At 42.3% G+C, this 24424-nt stretch overlaps 1 protein-coding gene across 1 annotated transcript in view; it reads left to right on the plus strand.

The window, feature by feature from the left end:
- Nucleotides 1–24424, plus strand: part of LOC147108173 (unconventional myosin-Vb-like) — a 196481-nt gene that overhangs the window by 116855 nt on the left and 55202 nt on the right. Inside the window, exons 20-25 of the mRNA XM_086004704.1 lie at nt 224–380; nt 1784–2023; nt 11145–11378; nt 14251–14344; nt 17247–17395; nt 23053–23286. Of these exons, the coding sequence (XP_085860830.1) occupies nt 224–380; nt 1784–2023; nt 11145–11378; nt 14251–14344; nt 17247–17395; nt 23053–23286 (1108 nt within the window). The remainder of the gene's footprint in view (nt 1–223; nt 381–1783; nt 2024–11144; nt 11379–14250; nt 14345–17246; nt 17396–23052; nt 23287–24424) is intronic.

Below are 24424 nucleotides of genomic sequence, written 5' to 3' on the forward strand. Positions count from 1 at the left end.
CAGATTGAAAGTTTCATTACTGTGGCATTTTAAAAATGATCACTTGCAGTTTGAGCCATCCCTCCAGTGGATATATATATTTGATGACCTTTTAGAAGATTCACTTATGTTGCCAGTGTAATGGCTGCCTCAAGTCATTCACATTGTTATGCTATGTTATGTATGTTGACTTGGAGCTTGCACGTGTGAAGAGCGCACAAGTAATTTTATTTCTGCTTTTTAGACTAGTTGAACATTTAAGACAGACAAGGGCTGCCATAATTATACAGAAACAATACAGAATGTTGGCTGTGAGGAGGCTGTATGTACTCATCCGTACAGCAGCAATTACTATTCAAGCATGTGCAAAAGGCATGGCTACAAGACGAATGTATCGTAAGGCAAGTCTTTGTGGAAAATTTTTATTGTCTGAACAGCTTTAGTAAACGTTTAGATTCTTTAATTTTGAAATTGATTTATTCCCATATCTTATGAAGAACTTGTGCTGATCTTGGAATTCTACTCCTACTGGAGGCAATGTTTGAATACCATCCCTTTAATTCCAGAGATAATGCTGGTAGAGAAAGCTAAAATCAAATTATAATTACCTGGAACAGTCCACCATTTTTTCATGGCCCCAATGCTTTTATCCCCTCTGAAGACTCTGATTGTTGCTGCAGTGTAACAGCAAACTTCCAGTACCTCACCAAAATGGCCATTTGTCATGAATCTGGACAGTGAGGGTCATCAGGGTGTTTAAGTAGGGAAGGCATCACTGTCAACCCTGATCCTGTCCTCGCTAAATACCCATATGTAGGTTAGTAGCACCATTGGTTGTTTTTTGATCTGCCTCCCCAGTCCAGGAACTTTGAGGTCAATTGTAGCATCCCAGCTGCTGCCCTGGCTGAGATCAGACAAACAGCTGAGAATCAATCCTAGGACTTTGTGATCTGTACAGTTTAGTGCTACACTAGGTGGCACCTTTACCCACCAGGTCATTGGGGAACTGACGAAGTATGGCTTAAATCAGTGATTCATGCAAGTATTGGGCACTAGCATTGTAACTCTCAGGAAAATTTTACCAATAAGATTTTCTGTGACTCCATGTTAGCGCTCTAGCCTCTGAGTCAGAAGGGTGTGGGTTCAAGTCCAACTCGAGACTTGAGGACAAAATCCAGCCTGATACTCCAGTGCCATACTGAGAAAGTGCTGCACTGTCATAAGTGCCGTCTTGCAGATGAGGCCCCGGCTGCTCCCTCGGGTGGATGTAAAAGATCCCATGACACTATTTTGAAGAACAGCAGGAGAGTTCGCCCCGGTGTCCCGGTCAATATTTATCCCTCAACCAACATCATTATCACATTGCTGTTTGTGGGAGTTTGCTGTGTGCAAATTGGCTGCCGCGTTTCCCACATTACAGCAGTGACTACACTTCAAAAATAGTTCATTGGCTGTAAAGAGCTTTGGGACATCCTGAGGTCATGAAAGGTGCTATATACATGCAAATCTTTCTTTGTCTTTTTCAATAGCCTCAAGCTCATCTGTTTTTGAGGCACAAAATGACTTTAGTCAGTATTGTCCAACTGTGTTTTAATATTTGGGAAAAAAAGCTTAATTTCATAGTTCTTGTATGTTTGAGAACTATTATACCAAGTTAAGCTTTCTGTGGGTGAGGGGTGGGAAGTTGGGGGGTGGGGATGGTGGTGTGAGAGGCGGGGTCGTGGATGGGAGTTTAGATCCGATCACTACTGAAATAGGTAATTGTTTAGCTTTACTAAAGATGCATACACTTATTTTTAATTAGATGGTCCAGGAGAAAAAGGCCACTCTCCTACAGAAATACGTACGAGGATGGCTAGCTTTTTTGAGATATCACAGGATTCGGCATGCTGTTATCTACTTGCAGTGTTGTTACCGGCGCATGGTGGCATATCGTCAACTTAAGAAGCTGAAGGTTGAAGCCCGATCAGTTGAACACTACAAAAAACTGAACAAAGGAATGGAAAACAAGATCTTGCAGCTGCAGTGCAAAGTGAATGATCAGGTAAAAGGAAAAACTTTAAAGTTGGGTAATCCATGTATACGAGTCAATCCAACCTCGTAAAATGCTCTACTGCTGCATATCTATGCATCTGAGGACACTAGTGATGGGCAGATTGGGGTTAGTGCAGAATAGGATATGCACAGTTGCATTTTGACCCAGAGTCTAGGAAATGTGGACAAAGACCAACAAGTAGAGCATTGCAATAATCAAGTCTGGAGGTGATGAAAGCATGGATAAGGTTTTCAGTGTCGGAGTCAGGGGGCATGTCGGAGACTGGCAGTGTTGTTGAGGTGGAAGACTTGCTGATGGGAGAGGATGCAGTGTTTGAAGCTCAACTCCCAATCAAATGGTTTTTTATGGTCTTGTTCAGGCTGAGAGGGAAGCCAGGGAGGGTGATTGAATTAATGTAAAGGGAGCAGAGTTTTTGGTCGGCAGCAAGAACGATGGCTTCTGTCTTCCAGATGTTTCATTGAAAGAAGTTGTGACTTGAACCCAGACAGGAAAGGTAGAGCTGGTTAGCAGAAGTGAGCCAGTGGAGGTGGACAGCATAATCAATTGTTAAATGCTACCGATAGATTAGGGTTGCTCACCACAGTCACAGAGAATGTAATTTGTGACATTGATCAAGCAAGTCTCAGTGCTATGACATGGGTGGAAGCCAAGTGGAGGGATTCAAATTGGGAGTTTCAAAGAGCTGGGCACAGAATGCAGACCTTGGAAAGAAAAAGGAGGTATAGGATGGATGTGGTGGTGATGGCAAGTTTTAAAGGAAGAGGAATAATGCCTGAGTAAAGGAAACCAGTAACCATGTCAGCTAGCATGGGTACTTGAGTGATTAGGAGTTGGGTAGGGAGGGGAATCAAGAGAGCAGAAAATGGGTCAAATGAAAGATGAATTTGGAGAAGGGGGAGGAAGAGATGAGGAAGCTGAAATGATGTGGAATTGGGGCTGGAGTGGTTGGAAGACTGGCAAAAGGCCTGGGGCAGAATAGAGAGGAAGCAGTGGAGATTGCTGCATGGATATTAATCTTGGAGATGAAGAAATCCATGCACTCTGATTTGGTATTGGAAAAGGTGGTGGAGGAGGCTGAAGAAAGGGGTTTGAGGAGGCAGCTAGTTGTAGAAAAGAGGAGCTAGAGTTGATCTTGCCCACCAGGATGATTTTGAATAGTTGATTTTGGTAGAATAGTGAGGCACAATACAGCTTGATGGGTTGGTTGTGTGCCAGGTACATTCAGGTTTGTGCACTTCTGATTTGAGGGGCAGTAATAAGAGTTAGAGACTGATTTGATGGGAATAAGGGTGCAGAGGATAGAAGTGGGGGAATGATTTTAGCAGCACAAGGCTGCCACAATTTATCTTCACTTACTTCGAAGTTGGCCAAGGCTGGTGCTGCAGTCAGTCGGGAGCCTGGTTTTAAATCTAAAATTTGTGGCCCAATGACTTCTTCAGCACCGTCATAGCATTTTAACTTCAACATTCGGGAGAGCTGCACGGGGCAAACCTCAACAGCCAAACCCAGGGGGGAAATCACGGAGTGGCCATGGTAAGTTAATTTTTTTTTTACTGTTATGTGGAATCCTGCAGAGTGCTCCCTCGGGCCCCACAAGGAGTCCTTGGGCCTTCCCAGCCCCAGCCCTAGCCTTGTCTTACCCAACCAGCATCGGCTCGGCAACAAACCCCAAGCCCTGATCTTATACCAGGGTCTGTTCCCTTGGGTCCCTGACTGTCTAGCTTTTGGCCCAATTCCTGCTCCTGGTAGATTCATCCACTATGGGTTTCCTTTTTAAATGATCTACCTCTATATAATCACAGGTTTTAAAAGCTTTGGGGTTAAAAAAAATATTCTCCTAACTTCTTCCAAAATGTGATTTTAATACTGAGTCCATGCCCCCTTATTACTGAATTGCCAACCACTAGAAACTATATAATTCTCTTCTCTTCTCCCCCCCCCCCCCCCCCCACAACCCCTGCATTATGTCCTTGTGCTTCTCTCCCCATCCTTCTCTGCTTCAGTGGAAATAAATCCCAATTTTTCTAGACTCTCCATAACTAACTTCTCATTCCCTGTTTCATTACAATGAACATAAAATTATCCATTTTCGTAAAGGGAATAAGAGCAAATAAATTACCCAAAACTGAGCTAAAAATTTACATTGTGTGGGGGGGAAAAAAAATCTACCATATTTGGATTACAAATGTTTTATTGCTGATCTCTGCAAGGGGCTGCAATAGAAGTCTGCCTCCTGACAAGGGTTCAAATATAAGGCAGACAGGTGGGGCAAAAATTAATTGAGCTAAGGGTCCCATTTAGTTTTGGCACCTGCCAGTTTTTCACCAGCTCAGCCTGGTTATGAAGTTTGATGCCAATTGCCTGTTTTAACCAGCTAGATGGTCTCCAGTTTGATTCTGATTCTGTGCTGAGTTAGCTGACCTTTGCTAGGTTGAGATAAGATTGCTACAATTAGCCTTTGTATCCCTGGATTGCTGGTGGGGGGGGGGAGGAAATCAACCAAGCTTCCCACTGTTTATCATATAGTACCTGTTGGATGTGTACTGAGACTTTAGGTGAGGAGAGTATTGGACTCTATGCTGTCCCTTGCAGTTGAATAGGCTGGTGCTTGGTGTTGAGACTGGAACAGGAATAATGGCCATTTTGATGGGTTTCCAGAGGGTGCTCAGCAACTGGAACAGTGCGCAAGGTGCAGCGACTGGAACTCCTCTTCTTAGGCAGTCCCTCGGAACTGAGGATGACTTGCTTCCACATTAAAAATGAGCTCGCAGGTGGCTGATTAGTCCAATGCGGGACCTACAGTATCTGTCACAGGTGGGGCAGACGGTGGTTGAAGGGGCGGGTGGGTGGGGTGCTTGGGTTGACGTGCGCTCCTTGCGATTGGCTTCCGCTTGCTCCCGGTGAAGAGACTCGGTGTTCGGCGCCTTCCGGATGCTTCTCCTCCATTTTGTGCGGTCTTGGACCAGGGATTCCCAGGTGTCGGTGGGGATGTTGCACTTTTTCAAGGAGGCTTTTGAGGGTGTCTTTGAAGTGTTTCCTCTGCCCACCTGGGGCTGTCTTGCCGTGCCGGAGCTCCGAGTAGAGCGCTTGTTTTGGGAGTCTCGTATGTGACCCGTCCATCGGAGCTGATTGAGCGTGGTCAGAGCTTCGATGCTGGGGATGTTGGCCTGAGCAAGAACACTGATGCTGGTGCGCCTATCCTGCCAATGGATTTTCAGGATCTTGCGGAGGCAGCGCTGGTGGTACCTCTCCAGTGCTTTGAGGTGCCTGCTGTACATGGTCCATGTCTCTGAGGCATACAGCAGGGCAGGTATCACTGCTGCCCTGTAGACCATGAGCTTAGTGCCGGGTTTGAGGTCCTGGTCTTCAAATACTCTCTTCCTCAGGCGACCGGAGGCTTCACTGGCACACTGAAGGCGGTGTTGGACTTCGTCATCGACGTCTGCCCTTGTTTGACAGTAGGCTCCCGAGGTATGGAAAGTGGTCCACGTTGTCCAAGGCCTTGTCATGGATTTTGATAATCGGGGGGCAGCACCATGTGGCGGGGGCAGGTTGGTAGAGGACCTTTGTCTTACGGATGTTTAGTGTAAGGCCCATGCTCTCGTATGCTTCGGTGAAGGTGTTTACGATGGTTTGGAGTGTAGTGTATGTACCTTTTAAGAGGAACTATGTTTTTGAAGCCCCTGTATACTGTAGTACCAGTAGTGACCACTCGGGTATATAAGCCTGTGTAGCGTCTTGTGTAGCGTCTTGTGTTGTTAGTTCACCTCCAGACTTTGCTCAGTAAACACTTGTTAAATCAACTCCTGCATTCCGTGTCTCCATTAACACACGGACCTCCGAGTGAGCGCAGACGCAAGCATCGTCTGCATACTGTAATTTGACGACAGAGGATGGGACGACCTTGGATCGGGACTGGAGGCGACAGAGGTTGAACAGTTTCCCGTTTGTTCTGTAAATTAGCTCCACTCCAATGGGGAGCTTACTGAGGGTGAGATGGAGCATTGCAGCAAGGAAGATTGAGAAGAGCGTTGGTGCGATGACACAGCCTTGCTTGACCCCGGTTCGTTCGGCCCATGCACCCAAGGCCCTTCCCCACTGCGAGCCAAGAACGGAGAGGTACTCATCAAGGACAGGGAAGCAGTCAGTGCCCGCTGGAAGGAGCACTTTGAAGATCTCCTTAACCGCAACTCTGTCTTCGACACGAGTGTCCTCAACTCCATCCCACAGCATGCTACCCGCCACCATCTCCGCACAACCCCAGCCCGGCATGAGGTTGAAAAGGCCATCCGACAACTGAAGAACAACAAGGCCTCAGAAGCAGATGGAATCCCCGCCGAGGCACTAAAGCATGGTGGAGAACCACTACTGGCGTGAATTCATGAACTCATTTCTCTTATCTGGAAGGAGGAGAGCATGCCAGGGGATCTCAGACGCCGTAATTGTGACCATCGTCAAGAAAGGTGACAAGTCCGATTGCGGTAATTACAGAGGAGTTTCCCTGCTATCTGCCACAAGGAAAGTCATCAAGAATCCTCCTCAATCGCCTTCTCCCAGTGGCCGAAGAGCTCCTCCCAGAGTCGCAATGCGGATTCCGCCCACTAAGGGGCACAATGGACATGATCTTCACCGCACGTCAATTACAAGAGAAATGCAGGGAACAGCACCAACCACTGTATATGGCCTTTGATCTCACAAAGGCCTTCGACACTGTCAACCGTGAGGGATTATGGAGTGTCCTCCTCAAATTCGGCTGCCCTCAAAAGTTTGTCACTATCCTCCGCCTGCTTCACAACGACATGCAAGCCGTGATCCTGACCAACGGTTCCACCACGACTGGAACAGTGCGCAAGGTGCAGCGACTGGAACAGTGCGCAAGGTGCAGCAACAGGAACATAAACATAGAAGATAGGAGTAGGCCATTCGGCCCCTCGAGCCTGCCCCGCCATTCAATGCGATCATGGCTGATCATCCAAGTTCAGTACCTGGTCCCTGCTTTCTCCCCATACCCCTTGATCCCTTTAGCCTTGAGAAGTATATCCAACTCCTTCTTGAATATATTTAATGAATTGGCCTCTACTGCCTTCTGTGGTAGAGAGTTCCACAGGTTCACCACTCTCTGGGTGAAGAAATTCCTCCTCATTTCTGTCCTAAAAGGCCTACCACTTATCCTTTAGACTGTGACCCCTGGTTCTGGATTCCACGACCATCGGGAACATCCTTCCTGCATCTAGTCTGTCCAGTCCTGCCAGAATTTTATAAGTTTCAATGAGATCCCCTCTCATTCTTCTAAACTCCAGCGAGTACAAGCCCAATCGACCCAATCTCTCCTCATATGTCATTCCTGCCATCCCAGGTATCAGCCTGGTGAATCTTCGCTGAACTCCTTCCATGGCAAGAATATCCTTCCTCAGTTAAGGCGACCAAAGCTGCACACAATACTCAAGAAGTGGCCTCACCAAGGCCCTGTACAACTGCAGCAAGACATCCTTGTTCCTGTACTTAAACCCTCTCGCTATGAAGGCCAACATACCATTTGCCGCCTTAACCGCCTGCTTGCACCTGCATGCTTACCTTCAGCGACTGGTGCACAAGGACACCCAGGTCTTGTTGCACTTCCCCTTCTCCCAATCTATTGTCATTCAGATAATCTGCCTTCCTGTTTTTGACACAAGTGGATAACCTCACATTTATCCACGTTATATTGCATCTGCCATGCTTCTGCCCAATCACCCAACCTGTCCAAATCATACTGGAGTTTCTCAGCATCCTCCTCACAGCACACATGCCCACCCAACTTTGTGTCGTCTGCAAATTTGGAGATATTACATTTAGTTCCCTTGTCTAGATCATTAATATATATTGTGAATAGCTGGGGTCCAAGGACCGCTCCCTGCGGTACCACACTAGTCACTTCCTGCCACTCGGAAAAAGACCCGTTTATTCCAACTCTTTCCTTTTCTGTCTGCCAACCAGTTCTCTATCCAGGTCAATACCTTGCCCCCAATCCCATGTGCCTTAACTTTGCATGCTAATCTCTTATGTGGGACCTTATCGAAAGCCTTCTGAAAGTCCAAATACACCACATCCACTGGTTCTCCCTTATCTATTTTACTAGTTACATCCTCAAAAAATTCCAGTAGATTAGTCAAGCACGATTTACCTTTTGTAAATCCATGTTGACTTTGTCCGATCCTGTCACTCTTTTCCAAGTGCTCTGCTATTACATCTTTTATAATGGACTCTAGCATTTTCCCCACTGCCGATGTCAGGCTTACTGGTCTGTAATTCCCCGTTTTCTCTCTACCACCTTTTTTGAATAGTGGGGTAACATTAGCTACCCTCCAATCCATGGGTACTGTTCCAGAATCCATCGAATGTTGGAAGATGACCAGCAATGCATCTACTATTTCTAGGGCCACTTCCTTAATTACCTTAGGATGTAGATTATCAGGCCCTGGGGATTTATGAGCCTTCAATCCCATCAATTTCCCTAACACCATTTCCCTACAAATACTGATTTCTTTCAGTTCCTCCCTTTCATCAGACCCTATGTTCCCTGACATTTCTAGGTTATTTGTGTCCTCCTTTGTGAAGACAGAACCAAAATATGTATTTAATTGGTCTGCCATTTCTTTGTTCCCCATTATAAATTCCCCTGATTCTGACTGCAAGGGACCTACGCTTGACTTCACCAGTCCTTTTCTCTTCACATATCTATAAAAGCTTTTACAGTCAGTTTTTATGTTCCCTGCAAGCTTACTCTCATATTCTATTTTCCCTTTCTTAATTAATCCCCTTGTCCTCCTTTGTTGAAGGCTAAACTGCTCCCAATCCTCTGGATTACTGCTTTTTCTGGCCAATTTATATGTCCTCTCCTTGGATCTTATGCTATCCCTAATTCCCCTCGTTAGCCACAGTTGAATCACCTTTTTTGTTTTATTTTTATGCCAAACTGGGATGAACAAATTCTGTAGTTCATCCACGTGGTCTTTGAATGTTTGCCATTGCCTTTCCACCGTTAACCCTTTGAGTGACATTCTCCAATCAATCCTACCCAATTTGCGCAAGGTGCCGCGACAGGAACAGTGCGCAAGATGCCAAAATACCTTTGCGAGAAGAGGAGAGAAAATTGGTGAAGGAAGGTTGAGGGGTAGGGGAGAAGTAGAGCTCAAAGCAGCAACCTCAATCTAATACAAAAGCAAAATAATGCAGATGCTGGAAATCTGAAATAAAAACAGAAAATGCTGGGCGTACTCAACAGGTCAGGCAGCATCTGTGGAGAGAGAAACAGAGTTAACGTTTCAGGTCGATGACCCTTCGTCAGAACTGGAAAAAGCTGGAGATCAAACGGGTTATTAAGCAAGTGCAGGGGGCAAGGAAAGGGAGGAGGGGAGGAAAGAACAAAAGGGAAGGTCTGTGATGGGATATGTTTGTGGTTCACCAAATTGTTGAACTAGACTTGTTTCTCTCCTTTACATGACCACTATTTAACCTCAATCTAAACTGTTCCTATAAACCAGCAGGTTATTCTTTAAGAATGTATTGGGTAGACAAGGTATCCATTAATTGTATAGCACACAATGCAGGCAATGGAATGCATATGCACATAATGGAACTTGACACTGAATCCTGTCAATTTGAACTTGTTGACTGCACATTGAGGAAATGTCAGCTTAAGTTTTTTTTTCTGGTTGTTGGCAAGTTTGTACTGAATATCTGTCTATGTTGTGTAGTGCACAACCAGTTCATTAAAAGCTTGTCAGCAGCAGGCAGTGAAGCAGTTTTTTCTCTCTGAAGTAAAACTATTCAGATAACTGAACTATAGAAGCATGTTCCAAGGTTTACAGTACACTGACTGAAAGCAATCTGTGCAGAGAAAGACTCCTCACCGGGGTGGACGCAGAGAACTGGGGTCTTAAACATCTACTAATGGCCCAGATTTTTGCTTCAGAGACAATTGATTAACAAAATTGCAATCAGTAAAGATTTGAGTGCCTGGGGTTCACAAATTGCTAACCTTTACATTCTGACTTGATTAAATTTGAATAAAAAGTTGTACATAGCTAACTTTTTTTTGTTACGTTGGAAATGTGTTTGAACGGTCAGGCAGTAACATGAACTGGTATTTTATCACTCATTCTGAAATGCCTATAGGGCCTTCTTGATACAAGAGAAATGGAGGATTGGAGTTGTTGAAATTATGTATGTGGTGAGTCACTGTACTCTCTCATGCAATTGTTTTACTCTGGCACTCAGCTGTTCTGAGACTGACCACCGGTGATCGATGTGATGCCAGATAGCATTTGATATGTTTGTGGTTCACCAAACTGTTGATCTAGGCTTGTTTCTCTCCTTTACATAATCGCTATTTAAAAGTTCGATACTGACTGAGCTCACTCCACTTCCAGTTCAAAATCCAATTATATTTGATTTGAGTTCAAATTTATGGCTTAATTGTCCAAACTAACATGTGTGACTATATCTTGCCCTTGATGTCTATTATCAAACCAGAGCTCAAATAGGTGTACAAGCACTATAAATCCATTGCATGAAATCAGTCTGTTATATATGCATATAACATAATCCTGATGTCAAAGGCAGACATCACTTTCGCCTAGAAAATCTACAGGACATCAATCTCAAACAACTGTCTCCACAATTCCATAACTAGTCCCAGCCTTTGTCCTGTTTGGAGTTCAACAGGATTCAAGCGCTAATAAAAACAAATTGGAAATGCACAGCAGGTCAGCCCATATCAGTAAAGAGCAGACAGCTTATGATATATTGATATGTACCCTTGATCAGACTGGGTCTGATGAAGGGGCACACACACAACTTTATAACCTGTCTTTTCTCTTTACAAATGTTGACGGACCTGGCGCTAAGATGGAATCAAATGATAAATTGATGTTAGTTTGATTTAAGGACCACTAATAACTGATCAGTGTTTCAAACAATCTGAATATTAATCTTTCTCTCTGTTACAACTTGTCATCTTCTCTTAACTTTTTTTGACTGGTGTACATGGACCAGTTGATAACTCCCAAATATGAAGCCTGATGTGAGCTTGCAATGTAACATCTCGTTTGTAAATTTTTATTTTCAGAGTAAAGAGAACAAAATGCTGGTAGAGCAAGTGACCGCACTTACCGTTTCTCACAAAAATGAGGTGGAGAAACTTCAGAACAAAATGGAGCACCTCCAGTGTAGAGCGGAAGAAACTGAAGTCTTGAACCTGCAGCAGCAAATCACAAAACTCCAAGAGCAACTAGAGAGAGCACACATCGACAGAAGAGATGCAGAAGTTAGAGCTTCTCGAGACCTAACTCAATTGAAACAGGTAGGATTTTATATAGTTTAATGCTTTTTTTTTGCTCTATAATTTTTCCATATTATAAAAATTAAACAGTTAGACAAAGATTTGCACTTATAGTTTAGCAGAGGTCTTGGCTTTAGTAAGTTGATTTAAAAGGGCTAATTGATTTCTGTTATGGTATCCAAGAACTCGGAAAAGCACTTTATTACTAGACTATTAAGCGAATAGTATTAATTGGAAGATGCAGTCTGTCATTCATTCCTATCTCTGTTTTACCTGGTGGATTGTTGTGAAGGAAATGCTGATCCGCAGAAATGATTCATGTAATTAAAAGTTGATGGTGCTTATGCGTGTGCACTCGGATGGAAGCAAGATAGGCTAAAATTAATAGTTGTTGAATCAAAAACTACTTGTTTAATTTATTCATGGGTTATGAGTAATACATGCCAGGTCAAATTTATTGCCCAGCCCTAGTTGCCTCAGGTAGTGGTGGTGGTGGTGGACCTTTTGTGTGCTTCATATGAATTGTTTGACAACTGAGTGGGTTGCTAGGCCACTTCAAAGGACATTAGTCACAGTCCAAGACTGTAGTCGTGAGTAGGGCAGATTGGGTAAGGCATTAGTGAACCATTTAGGATTTTACAAGAATCTGGCAGCTTTTGTGAATTTTCCTGTTGCCAGCCCACGAGCTGCTGTGATGTTAACGAGCTGGCTAAATAACCAATCAAAACGCAGAATTCTCAGACAACGAACAGGAAGTGAGTAAGCTGTTAAAATTTTAACATTTAAAAAAATTGAGCGCAAAACAAAGATTGGGGGGCTCACATGAGGAAAGTGCAAATCTGAGATAAAGATGAACAATCTTTTAAAAAATATATATATATTTAAAGTTTTTTTAATTTTTATTAATGGATAAATTTAACACTGCACAAAATTAAGTTTTTCAGGGCCATAACCTTTGTTTTAACAGTCAATACGCTGTTAAAATCCCAGTTACACCTAATCCCTTTTAGTGGGGAACTTAACAGCATAATTACTGCAGAAGAGCCCAATTTTTGTCCGTTTCCCTGACTTAAGTGATTTCACTGATTGCCAGCTCTTTTGGGGGGGGGCACAGCGCAGCCTGTGTCGGAACAGTGAATGACAGACCGCAACTTTAGGATTTCCGCATGCGCCAAATCCCAAAGTTGCGGTCAGGTCAAAGGCAGAACGACAGCGAATGCTGCCAGTTCGCCGTCATCAGGACCGCACATTCCGGGCCATTAAATTTAATGTTTTCAGGTGAGCAACGATTTTGCTGCAGCTTTATTTTAAGTGTTCGAATGCACAAGATCTTTAAAAGTTTATACATAATTTTTGTATTGAGCAATGTTAGCATGGTTACTCAAAGCTTTGACAAAATTGTCACTTGAACAATCTTACAAGAAACAATATATTGTAAACATGTGTGAATTCTGATCAAAAACCTGATGCCAAAAAACTGCAGTGTAAAAAGGAATGAGGTAACTTATTTGTTTTAAGGCAGCTGTGGGTACGATAGAGTAGTAGTTCCGTTCGCTGCATTAGTCCAGTAACATGAGTTCAAATCCCACCATGGCAGTTTAAGAATTTCAATTCAGCTCTTTTATAAAAAATTTAAAAAAACGTGGGGGAGGGGAAAAACTGGTGTCGGTAAAAGTAACTGTTGTGGGATTTCTCTCTGCCCCAAAGCAGACGGAGACGAGCGTGTACTGGTTCCAAGCGATCTTTATTCAAGCACATGCAGGGAGAGGCCTTCTCTGTCTGAGCTGAGACAGGGGTCTAATTTTTACATTCGAATAGTTGGCTTATATACAATCTTACATCTTGTTTCCTTCACATTTTTGGGACTTGGCCAATTAATTGTCCAAGTAAATTGTAACCTAGCATTGTAAATCCATGTTGACTTTGTCCAATCCTGTCATTGTTTTCCAAGTGCTCTGCTATTACAGTACATCTCTTATAATGGACTCTCGTGGTAGTGGGGAAAATGCTAAATGGCCTAGCAAGCCATTCAGTATCAAACCCCAAGACAACCAGGGATGGGCAATAGTGCAGGCCTTGCCAGTGGCGCCACATCCTGAGAGTGAATACTTTTTTGAAAAGCTAGGCCAAATTAATTATCAGAACAAAGTACTGTAATGCTCAAAGGAGGAAGAACCAGCACCAATTCAAACTCTGCAATTGTAAAGAGCAGTAATTTGGTGATTGCTCCACACTTGCAGCTGTTACTTTTTTCACCTTGTGTATAGAATTGAAAATAAGGAAGATTGTCACTTTGGGGTTTTAAAAATCTAATTGCATCAGTTATGAACTTACTAATTTTCGATAACAATGTATTTGTGCAGCTGAAATCTACTTTTTGCCCAGGGTCCAGCTCTGAATAATGACATTCCAGAGGGAAAAAATGGGAGGCCAGCCACTTGAGTATGAAAACACTGTTCTTAATTTGAACTTGACTGCCAAAGCCAGAATCCCTTCCGTTAGGGTGGAGAATGTTAATTGATCCTGGTCTCAAACTTGTAGCTGCAGTGCACATGCACCCTAAAATGTGTTCCTCTACTTCAACAACTCTACAGTGAAGCTCGTGCCTTATGTTGCTCAAACTCAGAAGGCTGCCTCTATTTTGTCAAGTTCCTGGGTGACTTGTACATTTTCACTTGTGCATGCAAAGTCCTGAGCTTTGAGCAAGCAAAATGCTTAAATTAACATTTTTATTTTACAAGTATGCTTTCAGACTGAGAGGTTGGGCATGACTCCAACTTGTTTTTTCTGGAAATATCATTCCTGTATCAAATTTATAAATTAGCTGCTTTTACTTTGTGATTTAGCTTTTTGGTGTTTCAGACTGAGTATAAAAGCTTTTTTTTTTCCCCAGCGTCTTGCTGTTCTTGAAGAGGAGAAAATTGAGTTAAGTGATGAAAAAGAAGCATTTAACAAATACGTTCTGGAGCAGTCAAAGATTATGGAAGGTATTTTTATAAACAAACTTTTTAAAATTCACTGGTATTTCTTTTTGACATGCTTTACTGGTAGATTTGGTTCTACGCCATTTTGTGTTGCACCTACCAATATTTGCATTAGATCTAAATGCTTGATACGAGTGTGACACAAGTGGACACGAGTACTGAAATCCGCACCAAAATATGATTTTTTTTCTTGTTTAAGATTGTGAAGCATAAAATTAGAGAAGGACATAGGTTCTTAATATACATGATGGACTCTAAGAATTAAGAGCAGGAGTACGCCATACGGCCCTTTCGAGTCTGCTCCACCTTCCTGCCCGATTCCCCACAAATCCTGTACATTTTAACCAATACGTACAATCTATATCTGTACAATCACTTAAGAAAAGTTCTGTATAAATACTCTTCCCAATGGTAGAGCAAACTCAAGAATGACCTTCCATAAACTTTAGCTAACTGCTCTGCACAGATTACAGGCCCCTCCCAAGCAGCACAGGAACCAGTGTGTCCTGTGGAGTGTTTATACTGACCCATCCCCAATGCACTGGGCTCCTTCTGAAGGTAGAATGGCCAAAAATTGCACATCGTATTCTAATATGATCATCACTGACCGAAGGAAGGTATTACAACGTGGCAAGTTTATTGTCCATTTTCATTATAAGCATGGACATAGGAATTTATAATAGAAATATTTAACATGACCAAATGTATTATTTTAGAATAGGGACTGAATTAAGTCTGCATGCCCTTATCCAGTTATCCTCCAGCCTCTAACCTTGCTTTGCCTGATGATTGCACTGTCTCTTAACTCACCTGGTGCAACACGTGAGAGATCAACTATTGTGAAATAAACTTCTAGCTTCTTGTGTTGACCTTGACTCGGGCAGTGGGGGCGCTACTGTTTACCTCCTGAGCTAAAAGTGGGGCACATGCAGAAAATCAGCTTGGGCTCTTACTCCTGATTCACTACCACTAACCTCTGCTGGAATGTGCACATGTGTAGGAGATATTCCTGGCTTGTGTAGAACAGACTACCAACAGTTACTAGGTTCTTAAGATAAACATCACCTACACCAAGTAGAAGAGAGCTATTTGCCTCCATAAAACAATATCCTAGTATTAGTTATCTTTGAAGGTCATCTTCCAAAATTCTATAGGCTCTGGAACAGTTTCCGTGGATTGGAGGATAGCTAATGTAACCCCACTATTCAAAAAAGGTGGTAGAGAGAAAACGGAATTACAGACCAGTAAGCCTGACATCGGTAGTGGGGAAAATGCTAGAGTCCATTATAAAAGATGTAATAGCAGAGCACTTGGAAAACAGTGACAGGATCGGACAAAGTCAACATGGATTTACAAAAGGTAAATCATGCTTGACTAATCTACTGGAATTTTTTGAGGATGTAACTAGTAGACTAGATGAGGGAGAACCAGTGGATGTGGTGTATTTGGACTTTCAGAAGGCTTTCAATAAGGTCCTGCAAAGTTAAAGCACATGGGATTGGGGGTAAGGTACTGTCTTGGATAGAGAACTGGTTGGCAGACAGGAAGCAAAGAGTTGGAATAAACGGGTCTTTTTCCGAGTGGCAGGCAGTGACTAGTGGGGTACCGCAGGGATCGGTGCTGGGACCCCAGCTATTCGCGATATATATAAATGATCTAGACGAGGGAACTAGATGTAATATCTCCAAGTTTGCAGACAACACAAAGCTGGGTGGACGTGTGTGCTGTGAGGAGGATGCAGAGAAACTCCAGTATGATTTGGACAGGTTGGGTGATTGGGCAGATGCATGGCAAATGCAGTATAATGTGGCAAAAACAGGAAGGCAGATTATTATCTGAACGGCAATAGATCGGGAAAAGGGGAAGTGCAACGAGACCTGGGTGTTCTTGTGCACCAGTCGCTGAAGGTAAGCATGCAGGTGCAGCAGGCGGTTAAGAAGGCAAATGGTATATTGGCCTTCATAGCCAGAGGATTCGAGTACAGGAGCAAGGATGTCTTGCTGCAGTTGTACAGGGCCTTGGTGAGACCACACCTTAAGTATTGTGTGCAGTTTTGGTCGCCTTCTCCTCTGAGGAGGAATGTTCTTGCCATGGAGAGTGTGCAGCGAAGATTCACCAGACTGATACCTAGGATGGCAGGAATTAGGTATGAGGAGAGATTGGGTTGATTGGGTCTTCTATTCGCTAGAGTTTAGAAGAATGAGAGGGGATCTCATTGAAGCTAATAAAATTCTAACAGGACTAGACAGACTAGATGCAGGAAGGATGTTCCTGATGGTCGGGGAGTCCAGAACCAGGGGTCACAGTCTAAGGATAAGGGGTAAGCCATTTCAGACTCAGATGAGGAGGAATTTGTTCACCCAGAGAGTGGTGAACCTGTGGAATTCTCTACCACGCAAGGCAGTTGAGGCGAATTCATTAAATATATTCAAGAAGGAGTTAGATATATTTCTTAAGGCTAAAGGGATATGGGGAGGAAGCAGGAACTGGATACTGAATTTGGATGATCAGCCATAATCTCATTAAATGTTGGAACAGGCTCGAGGGGCCGAAAGGCCTACTCCTGCTCCCATCTTCTATGCTTCTATGGAAGGGAAAAAATTGGAATTTAACAAAAACATTTTAGTGTTTTTTTAAAAATCTAATATATTCAATACTGCTAGTGTGCAGATTTTTGTTTAAAGATGCATATTTATCTGTTTACTTTAATGATGGCGATACAAAATTGAAGGGGGTTGCATTTTTATCTGAAAATATTATAGAAGTTTTGAGCACTGCCATTTTAAGACCCTTCCCTTCTCCTGCACCTCTTTTTCCCCCCCCCCCACCCCCGCCCCAGACACAACCAATCAATGGAACGAGCATGTAAGCAAAATAAATTTTTCTCATATTTTGTATATTAAAGAACAAATTGCCCTGAAGGTGGCATCAAAGAGTCATCAGTTACAGGCTGAATTTGAGGAAGAGCGATTCCACTTCCAGAACCTTGTGAAAGAATTCTCCTGCCTAGAACAAAGATATGAAAATCTGAAAGATGAAATGACCTACATTAAGGTAATTTTAGCTTAATTTTGTCAGCTTATTGTAAATATTTTGGAAGAAATTAATGTGCCAAGAGCAATTTTGTCTATATATGATGCCAAAATACCCAATATTTTATCAACTCTTACATGGGGCACGACCACAAACTAATGCTGCAATTATACTGCATTTCTTGCTTTGCTGAAATGAGCTTTTTCACCCTGCAACTATGCCAAATAAGCAGCATAACTGATATTTTCTGTTGGAGGCAGTAGTTTGACCTACTTTGGCTTTGCACTAGTATAAAATCAACCCTAAACTTAAAGGCTTAAGAGTCTGCTGGACTGCCTATGTTTCTACAATAGATAATCTCATCTTTTCTCTCCCACCTACAGCTTAGTGGTTGCAGTTTTCTTTCTTTATTCGGAAAGCAATGACTTGTACTGGCTTATGTCTTACTGTTTTGATACCCGAGGACAGGGTTTTGGCAGGCTGTTTGACTGGGGAGCATCCAGCACAGCCTCCTCGTGTTCCCTAACACCCAGCACAGCCTCCTCGTGTTCCCTAACACCCAGCACAGCCTCCTCCATGTTCCTTAACACCCAGCACAGCCTCCTCGTGTTCCCTAACACCCAGGATAGCCTCCACGTGTTCCCTAACACCCAGCACAGCCTCCTCGTGCTCCCTAACACCCAGCACAGCCTCCTCCATGTTCCTTAACACCCAGCACAGCCTCCTCCGTGTTCCCTAACACCCACTTTTGTCTTTGGCAGAGTCACTTGGAGACCAACAGCAGAAATCCAGGCCAACTTTTTTCAAGCTCTCCCAGCCTAGGGACTGTGATCTTCTCTCCTGTTCTCTGGGATATATTTATTCTTTGAATTTGTTTATTCAAAAGTTTTCTATTCTGCATTCTTAAAATATATTTAATTTTGGTGAATTCATGGAACTAATTCTTTTAATGAAAGACATACCAAAGTCCTTCCTCTGTGCAGCAGGGTTTAATTATTAGAAACCATTTACTATGTTGAAAATGACCTTTAGGAAAACTCACTTCAGAAGTTAATGCAATCAACTTTTTTAATGTTGGCCAACTCTAGGTCATGCAAGAAATCTGTCCAATCAGAGCAGCTTTATCTGAGTTGTCAGTTGTCTTTTTGGCAGAAGTAGAAGCCATTGTGCAGGAACTGGACATCGGAAAATACCCCTTTTGTGGTCTCTGCTAACTTCCCCTCTGGAAATGTAAACTGTTACTAAAATGTTGAGGTCATTGTAACCTAACCTGCCTGGTGGGTATCAGGCGGGAACATATCGGCCACCCATTTTATACTCAGCCCCATTTTTAATCAAGATGAGCGAGAGCTTCCTTCAACTCAACATCAAGACCAAGGCCATCCTGTTTGGCTGTCACCAAAAACCCCACCTTCATCCACCCTCCTAGGTGACCACTTGGGTTGAGCCCAACAGTGCACAACTTCAGTGACCTGTTTTAACCTGAGTGTGTTTCAAACCCCGCATTCTAGCTACTGCTGTCTAGTTCCACTTCTGCATTATTGCCTGCCTTCACCCCATTTCACTCCTGCTGCTGGAGCCCTTTTCTACATCTTTGAGAGTTCTTGTGACTCTCATTTGTATATTGAAAGTGGTACATTTTTGTTTTAAGTTTCCCTTTTTTCCAAATTTTCTCTTGCACCAAAGTTCACTTGCTGTATTTACTACCTGCTCCAAAATTTTCATTAGTTCTCCATTGCTTTTCTATTTCCTTGTGTGCTGTCAATATATAGTTTCTTGTTTTCAGAATATTCAGTCAACACTTTTTACAAATCCCAATTTTTGAAGCATCTTTGAGTATAATTAAAGAATCTGTTTTTAGAAATATTCTTGGTGTTTGGCTGCTCAGTATATTGGCCCGTATTTTCTAATCGGAGGCTCCCTGTGTGCGGGGGCCGCCGATCTGGAAAAAATCTACGAACTTACCCGAGGTCTCCCGAGGTGTGTACACTTCAGTTCCTTGGCCTCTCCAACTCGAAATGCGCAGGGCCCACGTATCCGAGGTGCATGCGGTTCGAAGTGTCCCTGGGATCACGTGGACCATGGAGAGCCAATAAGAGAAGGGAATCTCCCTTCATACACTTGACAGATAGACCTGTCAAATATATGAACATAAAAAATATGAGCAGGAATAGGCCACTTGGCCCCTCGAGCCTGCTCGCCATTCAATAAGATCATGGCTGATCAAGGGCTCAAAGCCACTTCCCAGCCCGCTCCCCATAACCCTTCACTCCCTTATCTTGCAAAAATTTGTCTATCTCCACTTTAAATGTATTTAATGACCCAGCCTCCACAGCTCTCTGGGGCAGAGAATTCCACAAATTTACGACTCAGAAGAAGTTCCTCCTCATCTCTGTTCTAAAAGGGCGACCCTTTATTCTGAGACTGCCCCCGAGTTCTAGATTTCCCCATGAGGGGAAACATCCTCTCTGCATCTACCCTGTTGAGCCCCCTCAGTATCTTGCATGTTTCGATAAGATCACCTCTCATTCTTCTAAATTCCAATGAGTATAGGCCCAGCCTGCGCAACCTTTCCTCGTAAGTCAAACCCCTCATCTCTGGAATTAACCTAGTGAATCGTCTCTGAACTGCCTCCAATGCAAGTATATCCTTCCTTAAATAAGGAGACCAAAACTGTACGCAGTACTCAAGGTGTGGTCTCACCAATACCTTGTACAGTTGTAGCAGGACTTCCCTGCTTTTATACTCCAACCCCCTTGAAATAAAGGCCAACATTCCATTTGCCTTTTTGATTACTTGCTGTACAAGGACCCCTAGGTCCCTCTGAACTGTAGCATTTTGTAATCTCTTAATAGTTTGCTTTTTTATTTTCCTGCCAAAGTGGATAACCTTGTACTTTCCCACATTATACTCCATCTGCCAAATGTTTGCCCACTCACCTAGCCTGTCTATATCCCTTTGCAGGTTCTTTGAGTCCTCTGCACGACTTGCTTTCCCACCCATCTTTGTATCATCCGCAAACTTGGCTACATTACACTCTATCCCTTCATCCAAGTCATTAATGTAGATTGTAAATCGTTGGGGCCCCAGCACCGATCCTTCTGGCACCCCACTAGTTACTGTTTGCCAACCAGAAAATGACCCATTTATCCCGACTTTCTGTTAGCCAATACTCTTCATGCTAATATATTACTCCCAACTCCGTGAGCTCTTATCTTATGCAGTAACCTTTTATGTGGCATCTTATCGAATGCCTTCTGGAAATCCAAATACACCACATTCACTGGCTCACCCTTGTCCACCCTTTTTGTTACATCCTCAAAGAACTCCAGCAAATTTGTTAAACATGATTTCCCTTTCTTAAAACCATGCTGGCTCTGTTTGACTGCAGTGTGTTTTTCTAAATGCCCTGCTACTGCTTCCTTAATGAAGGACTCCAGCATTTTCCCAATGACAGATGTTAGGCTAACTGGTCTATAGTTTCCTGCTTTCTGTCTCCCTCCTTTCTTAAATAGGGGTGTTACATTAGCGGTTTTCCAATCCGCTGGGACCTCTCCAGAGTCCAGGGAATTTTGGTATATTGCAACCAATGCATCCACTATCTCTGCAGCCACTTCTTTTAAGACCTGGGGATGCAGGCCATCTGGTCCAGGGAACTTGTTGTCTTTTAGTCCCATTATTTTACCGAGTACTATTTCCTTAGTGATAGTGATTGTCTTTAGTTCCCCACTCCCTGTGGCCCCTTGATTATCCATTATTGAGATGTTGTTAGTGTCTTCTACCGTGAAGACGGATGCAAAATATTTGTTCAGAGTCTCTGCCATTTCCCCGTTCCCCATTATTAATTCCCCAGTCTCATCCTCTAAGGGACCAACGTTTACTTTAGCTACCCTCTTCCTTTTTATATACCTGTAGAAGCTCTTACTATCTGTTTTAATGTTTCTTGCCAGCTTACTCTCATAATTCATCATCCCTCTTTTTTAGTCATCCTTTGCTGGTTTTTAAAAATTTCCCAATCCTCTGTTCTCCCACCAATCTTGGCAACATTGTATGCCTTCATTTTCAATTTGATACCATCCTTTACTTCCTTAATTAGCCACAGATGGTGCTCTCTTCTCTTAAAATCTTTCTTTCTCACTGGAATATATTTTTGTTGAGAGTTATGAAATATCTCCTTAAATGTCTGCCACTGCATTTCTACTTTCTTACCCTTTACTTTGTTTTTCCAGTCCACTTTAGCCAGTTCTGCCCTCATGCCATTATAATTGCCTTTGTTTAAGATCAGGACACTGGTTTCTCATCCTCCAACTGAATTTGAAATTCAACCATGCTGTGATCACTCTTTCCTAGAGGATCCTTTACTATGAGATCATTTATTAATTCTGTCTCATTACATAGTACCGGATCCAAGATAGCCAGCTCCCTGGTTGATTCCATTACATACTGTTCTAGGAAAACAAATGAATGGAGATCACCCCAAAAACACTGTAAAACATTAAATACATTTTTTAAATCACATTTTTAAAATGAGTTGAAATTACAGTAAATTAAATATTTTAAACATTTAATTTTTTGAAAAAATAAGTCTTTTACGGGGCTAAAAATAAACTTAAATATATATTTTTGAATTTTTTTTCAACTCTTATGCTGGTAAAATCAGGCCTTACTGCTTTTACCAGGTGTAAGATTTCTAAAGGTTTTCTGCGGGTGGAGGTTCTCCAGAAAGCGGAACTATCCGCCCGCAGAGGCCCTTCTCCAGGGCAGGCGTCCGATCTGTCGAGCATTCTTGATGGATCGGAAATGCCGGTTTTCAGCGCATGCGCTTGGCATGCCTGAAACCGGCATTTCCGATGTCCCTACGGGTGTGTACACAACTGCAGGGATCAAAATATACGGCCCATTGTTTTTCTTGTGTGGTCCTGCTGTGTCTCTTGGAATACTTATCTGTCTCCATATTGCTAACAAATTGTTGGTTTAACTATGCCTTTTTTAAGTTTTGTTTTCTTGATTTTTAACTCTTCCAAATAAATAACTTTATTAAACTGATTTATTTTCCTCAATTCACCTGTTTTTTTGGAGTTCAATCTTTTACACCTGGGTTTTTTTAAACTACAAATGGTGCCCTTAATCTTTGCAGATAGATGTAACAAGTCTATACCACTGGCAGCTGTTTTCCTGTACCTCATTGTTTATCCCTGGCCTGAATCAAATTGATTCAGTATTTTAAACTATTATGTTACCTCGTGCTATCATTTTTAATAGGTAAATGAAATGAGTGGTGCAGAGACATGTAGCATGATTAAGGTATTGTACATATTTTTATAGTTTTACAGAATTGTCCAGATATAGAAGTGACTAGACTTGAATTCTAAGTGAGTCTGAATTGTAAAGCTATTTTTGCTATAATGTTGAATTGTTGCCGTAAGTGATTAGCTATGAATTGGATCTCAAGATCGGCACAGTAACTTAAGTTTGATTTATAGCACTTTATTACTACCCTTCACTCTATTGGATGAGGACAAGTGGTAATGAAGCATTATATAATCTATCATTAATGTGTATTTTAAATCAAATACTGATTTCTTTCTAGCTTGCTGAAAATAAATGTTTAATGTTTACTGCAGTGTAGAGTGCAAAGTAAACACATGAGCCTACAGTAATATTTCAATGTTTACTAGTATCAAGAGCTTGAAAATGAGAACCAGAAACTCCAGAATGAGTTTGATGAGCTAAGGAAAGAAGTTATTGGTAATACTGCTACAAATGACACCAGAGAACAAAAGGATGCTACTTGCAATCTGCTGAACCAGCTCAAAGCAGCCACTGAAGAGACTGAAATACTTAGAGAAGAACAGATTTGGCTAAAATCTCAGCTCCTTATGGCAGGAAAGGAGATTGACGCTATGAAAAAGGTAAGTGTACTTTTGATGCTGTACAAAATAAATATTATTCCAGAGCTCCGAATCAAATGCTTTGATCAAATGGTCCCTTGGGTTCCTTCAGTTATACCCAAAATAATTCCTAGAATATTCTCCAGGGATCCCGAGCAGTTTGCTTTTGGTTTCTCTACAATCGTTTTCTGATATAATGGACAAAGTTGCTGGTGTCTGAACTACAAGCAGATCATTCAATTTCCTCCTCTTGTGAGCAAACATTTCATGCCATTGGCCATTTCTTCTGAAATTATTCCATATTTATATTCAGACCGTGCAATCACATCATTTCCTTTTGGGCACTGCCTTGCTGCCACTTCTTTTAGATATTTTAAACTGAACTTTGTATGAGGAATATGCATAGGGCTGAGATTTAAATTGAGTGCTTCAACTAAGTGCATGCTTCAGTTCTCCATTTAAACGATTGCATTTCTCTCATACTGTGTAGGTCTCTTGTAGTGTGGCATAAATTAACATGTCCAAATACTAAATCACTGTGGTTTTGCAGCATATAAATTGCATTAAATGTTTGGAACAAGACAAAGTGTTGATGTACCAACATGTTGCGACTTGGGAGTTGTATTATGTAGATTTGCATCTCGAACTTTCCACGTAGTTGAATTCAAATCTAACTCGTGCTATCTGGTAGAAATGAGGTATTTAGCCCTATAGTTTTAGAGAAAAACTCTGTTCAATTCATATCCCTTTGTTTTTGTTTCTCCTGAGGAAGTGGCTTTTGTTTAGCAGCTCCGCAACGCTGCAAAGATATACAACTTTGGAATTGTGGGTATGAAACTGATGCATATTCATGCTACCACCGGCAAAGCTTCAATATCTGAGCACTTGTTTTGTGACCTTATGTGCTATCTAAACCCTGTAAAGATTTTCATCAACAAGGTGTCTTAATATTGATGGCTGTGTTTGGGTAACGAGTCTTCACTTGTGGTATGGGCTGGTTAGCAGCCATTGTAGTCTGAAAATATGACCAATTTATAGGAACATATACAAGGAATTCATATTGTTATAGATGGGAAATACGTACACAATAGCCTGTGACATATTGTTATGCAGTTAGATCTGGCTTTGAAATCAAACTGTTTACCATCGTTTAGACAAA

The sequence above is a fragment of the Somniosus microcephalus genome, chromosome 13 (assembly GCF_052327205.1).
Source record: "Somniosus microcephalus isolate GS21.2 chromosome 13, FLI_Smic_1.0, whole genome shotgun sequence".
Taxonomy (NCBI): Eukaryota; Metazoa; Chordata; class Chondrichthyes; order Squaliformes; family Somniosidae; genus Somniosus; species Somniosus microcephalus.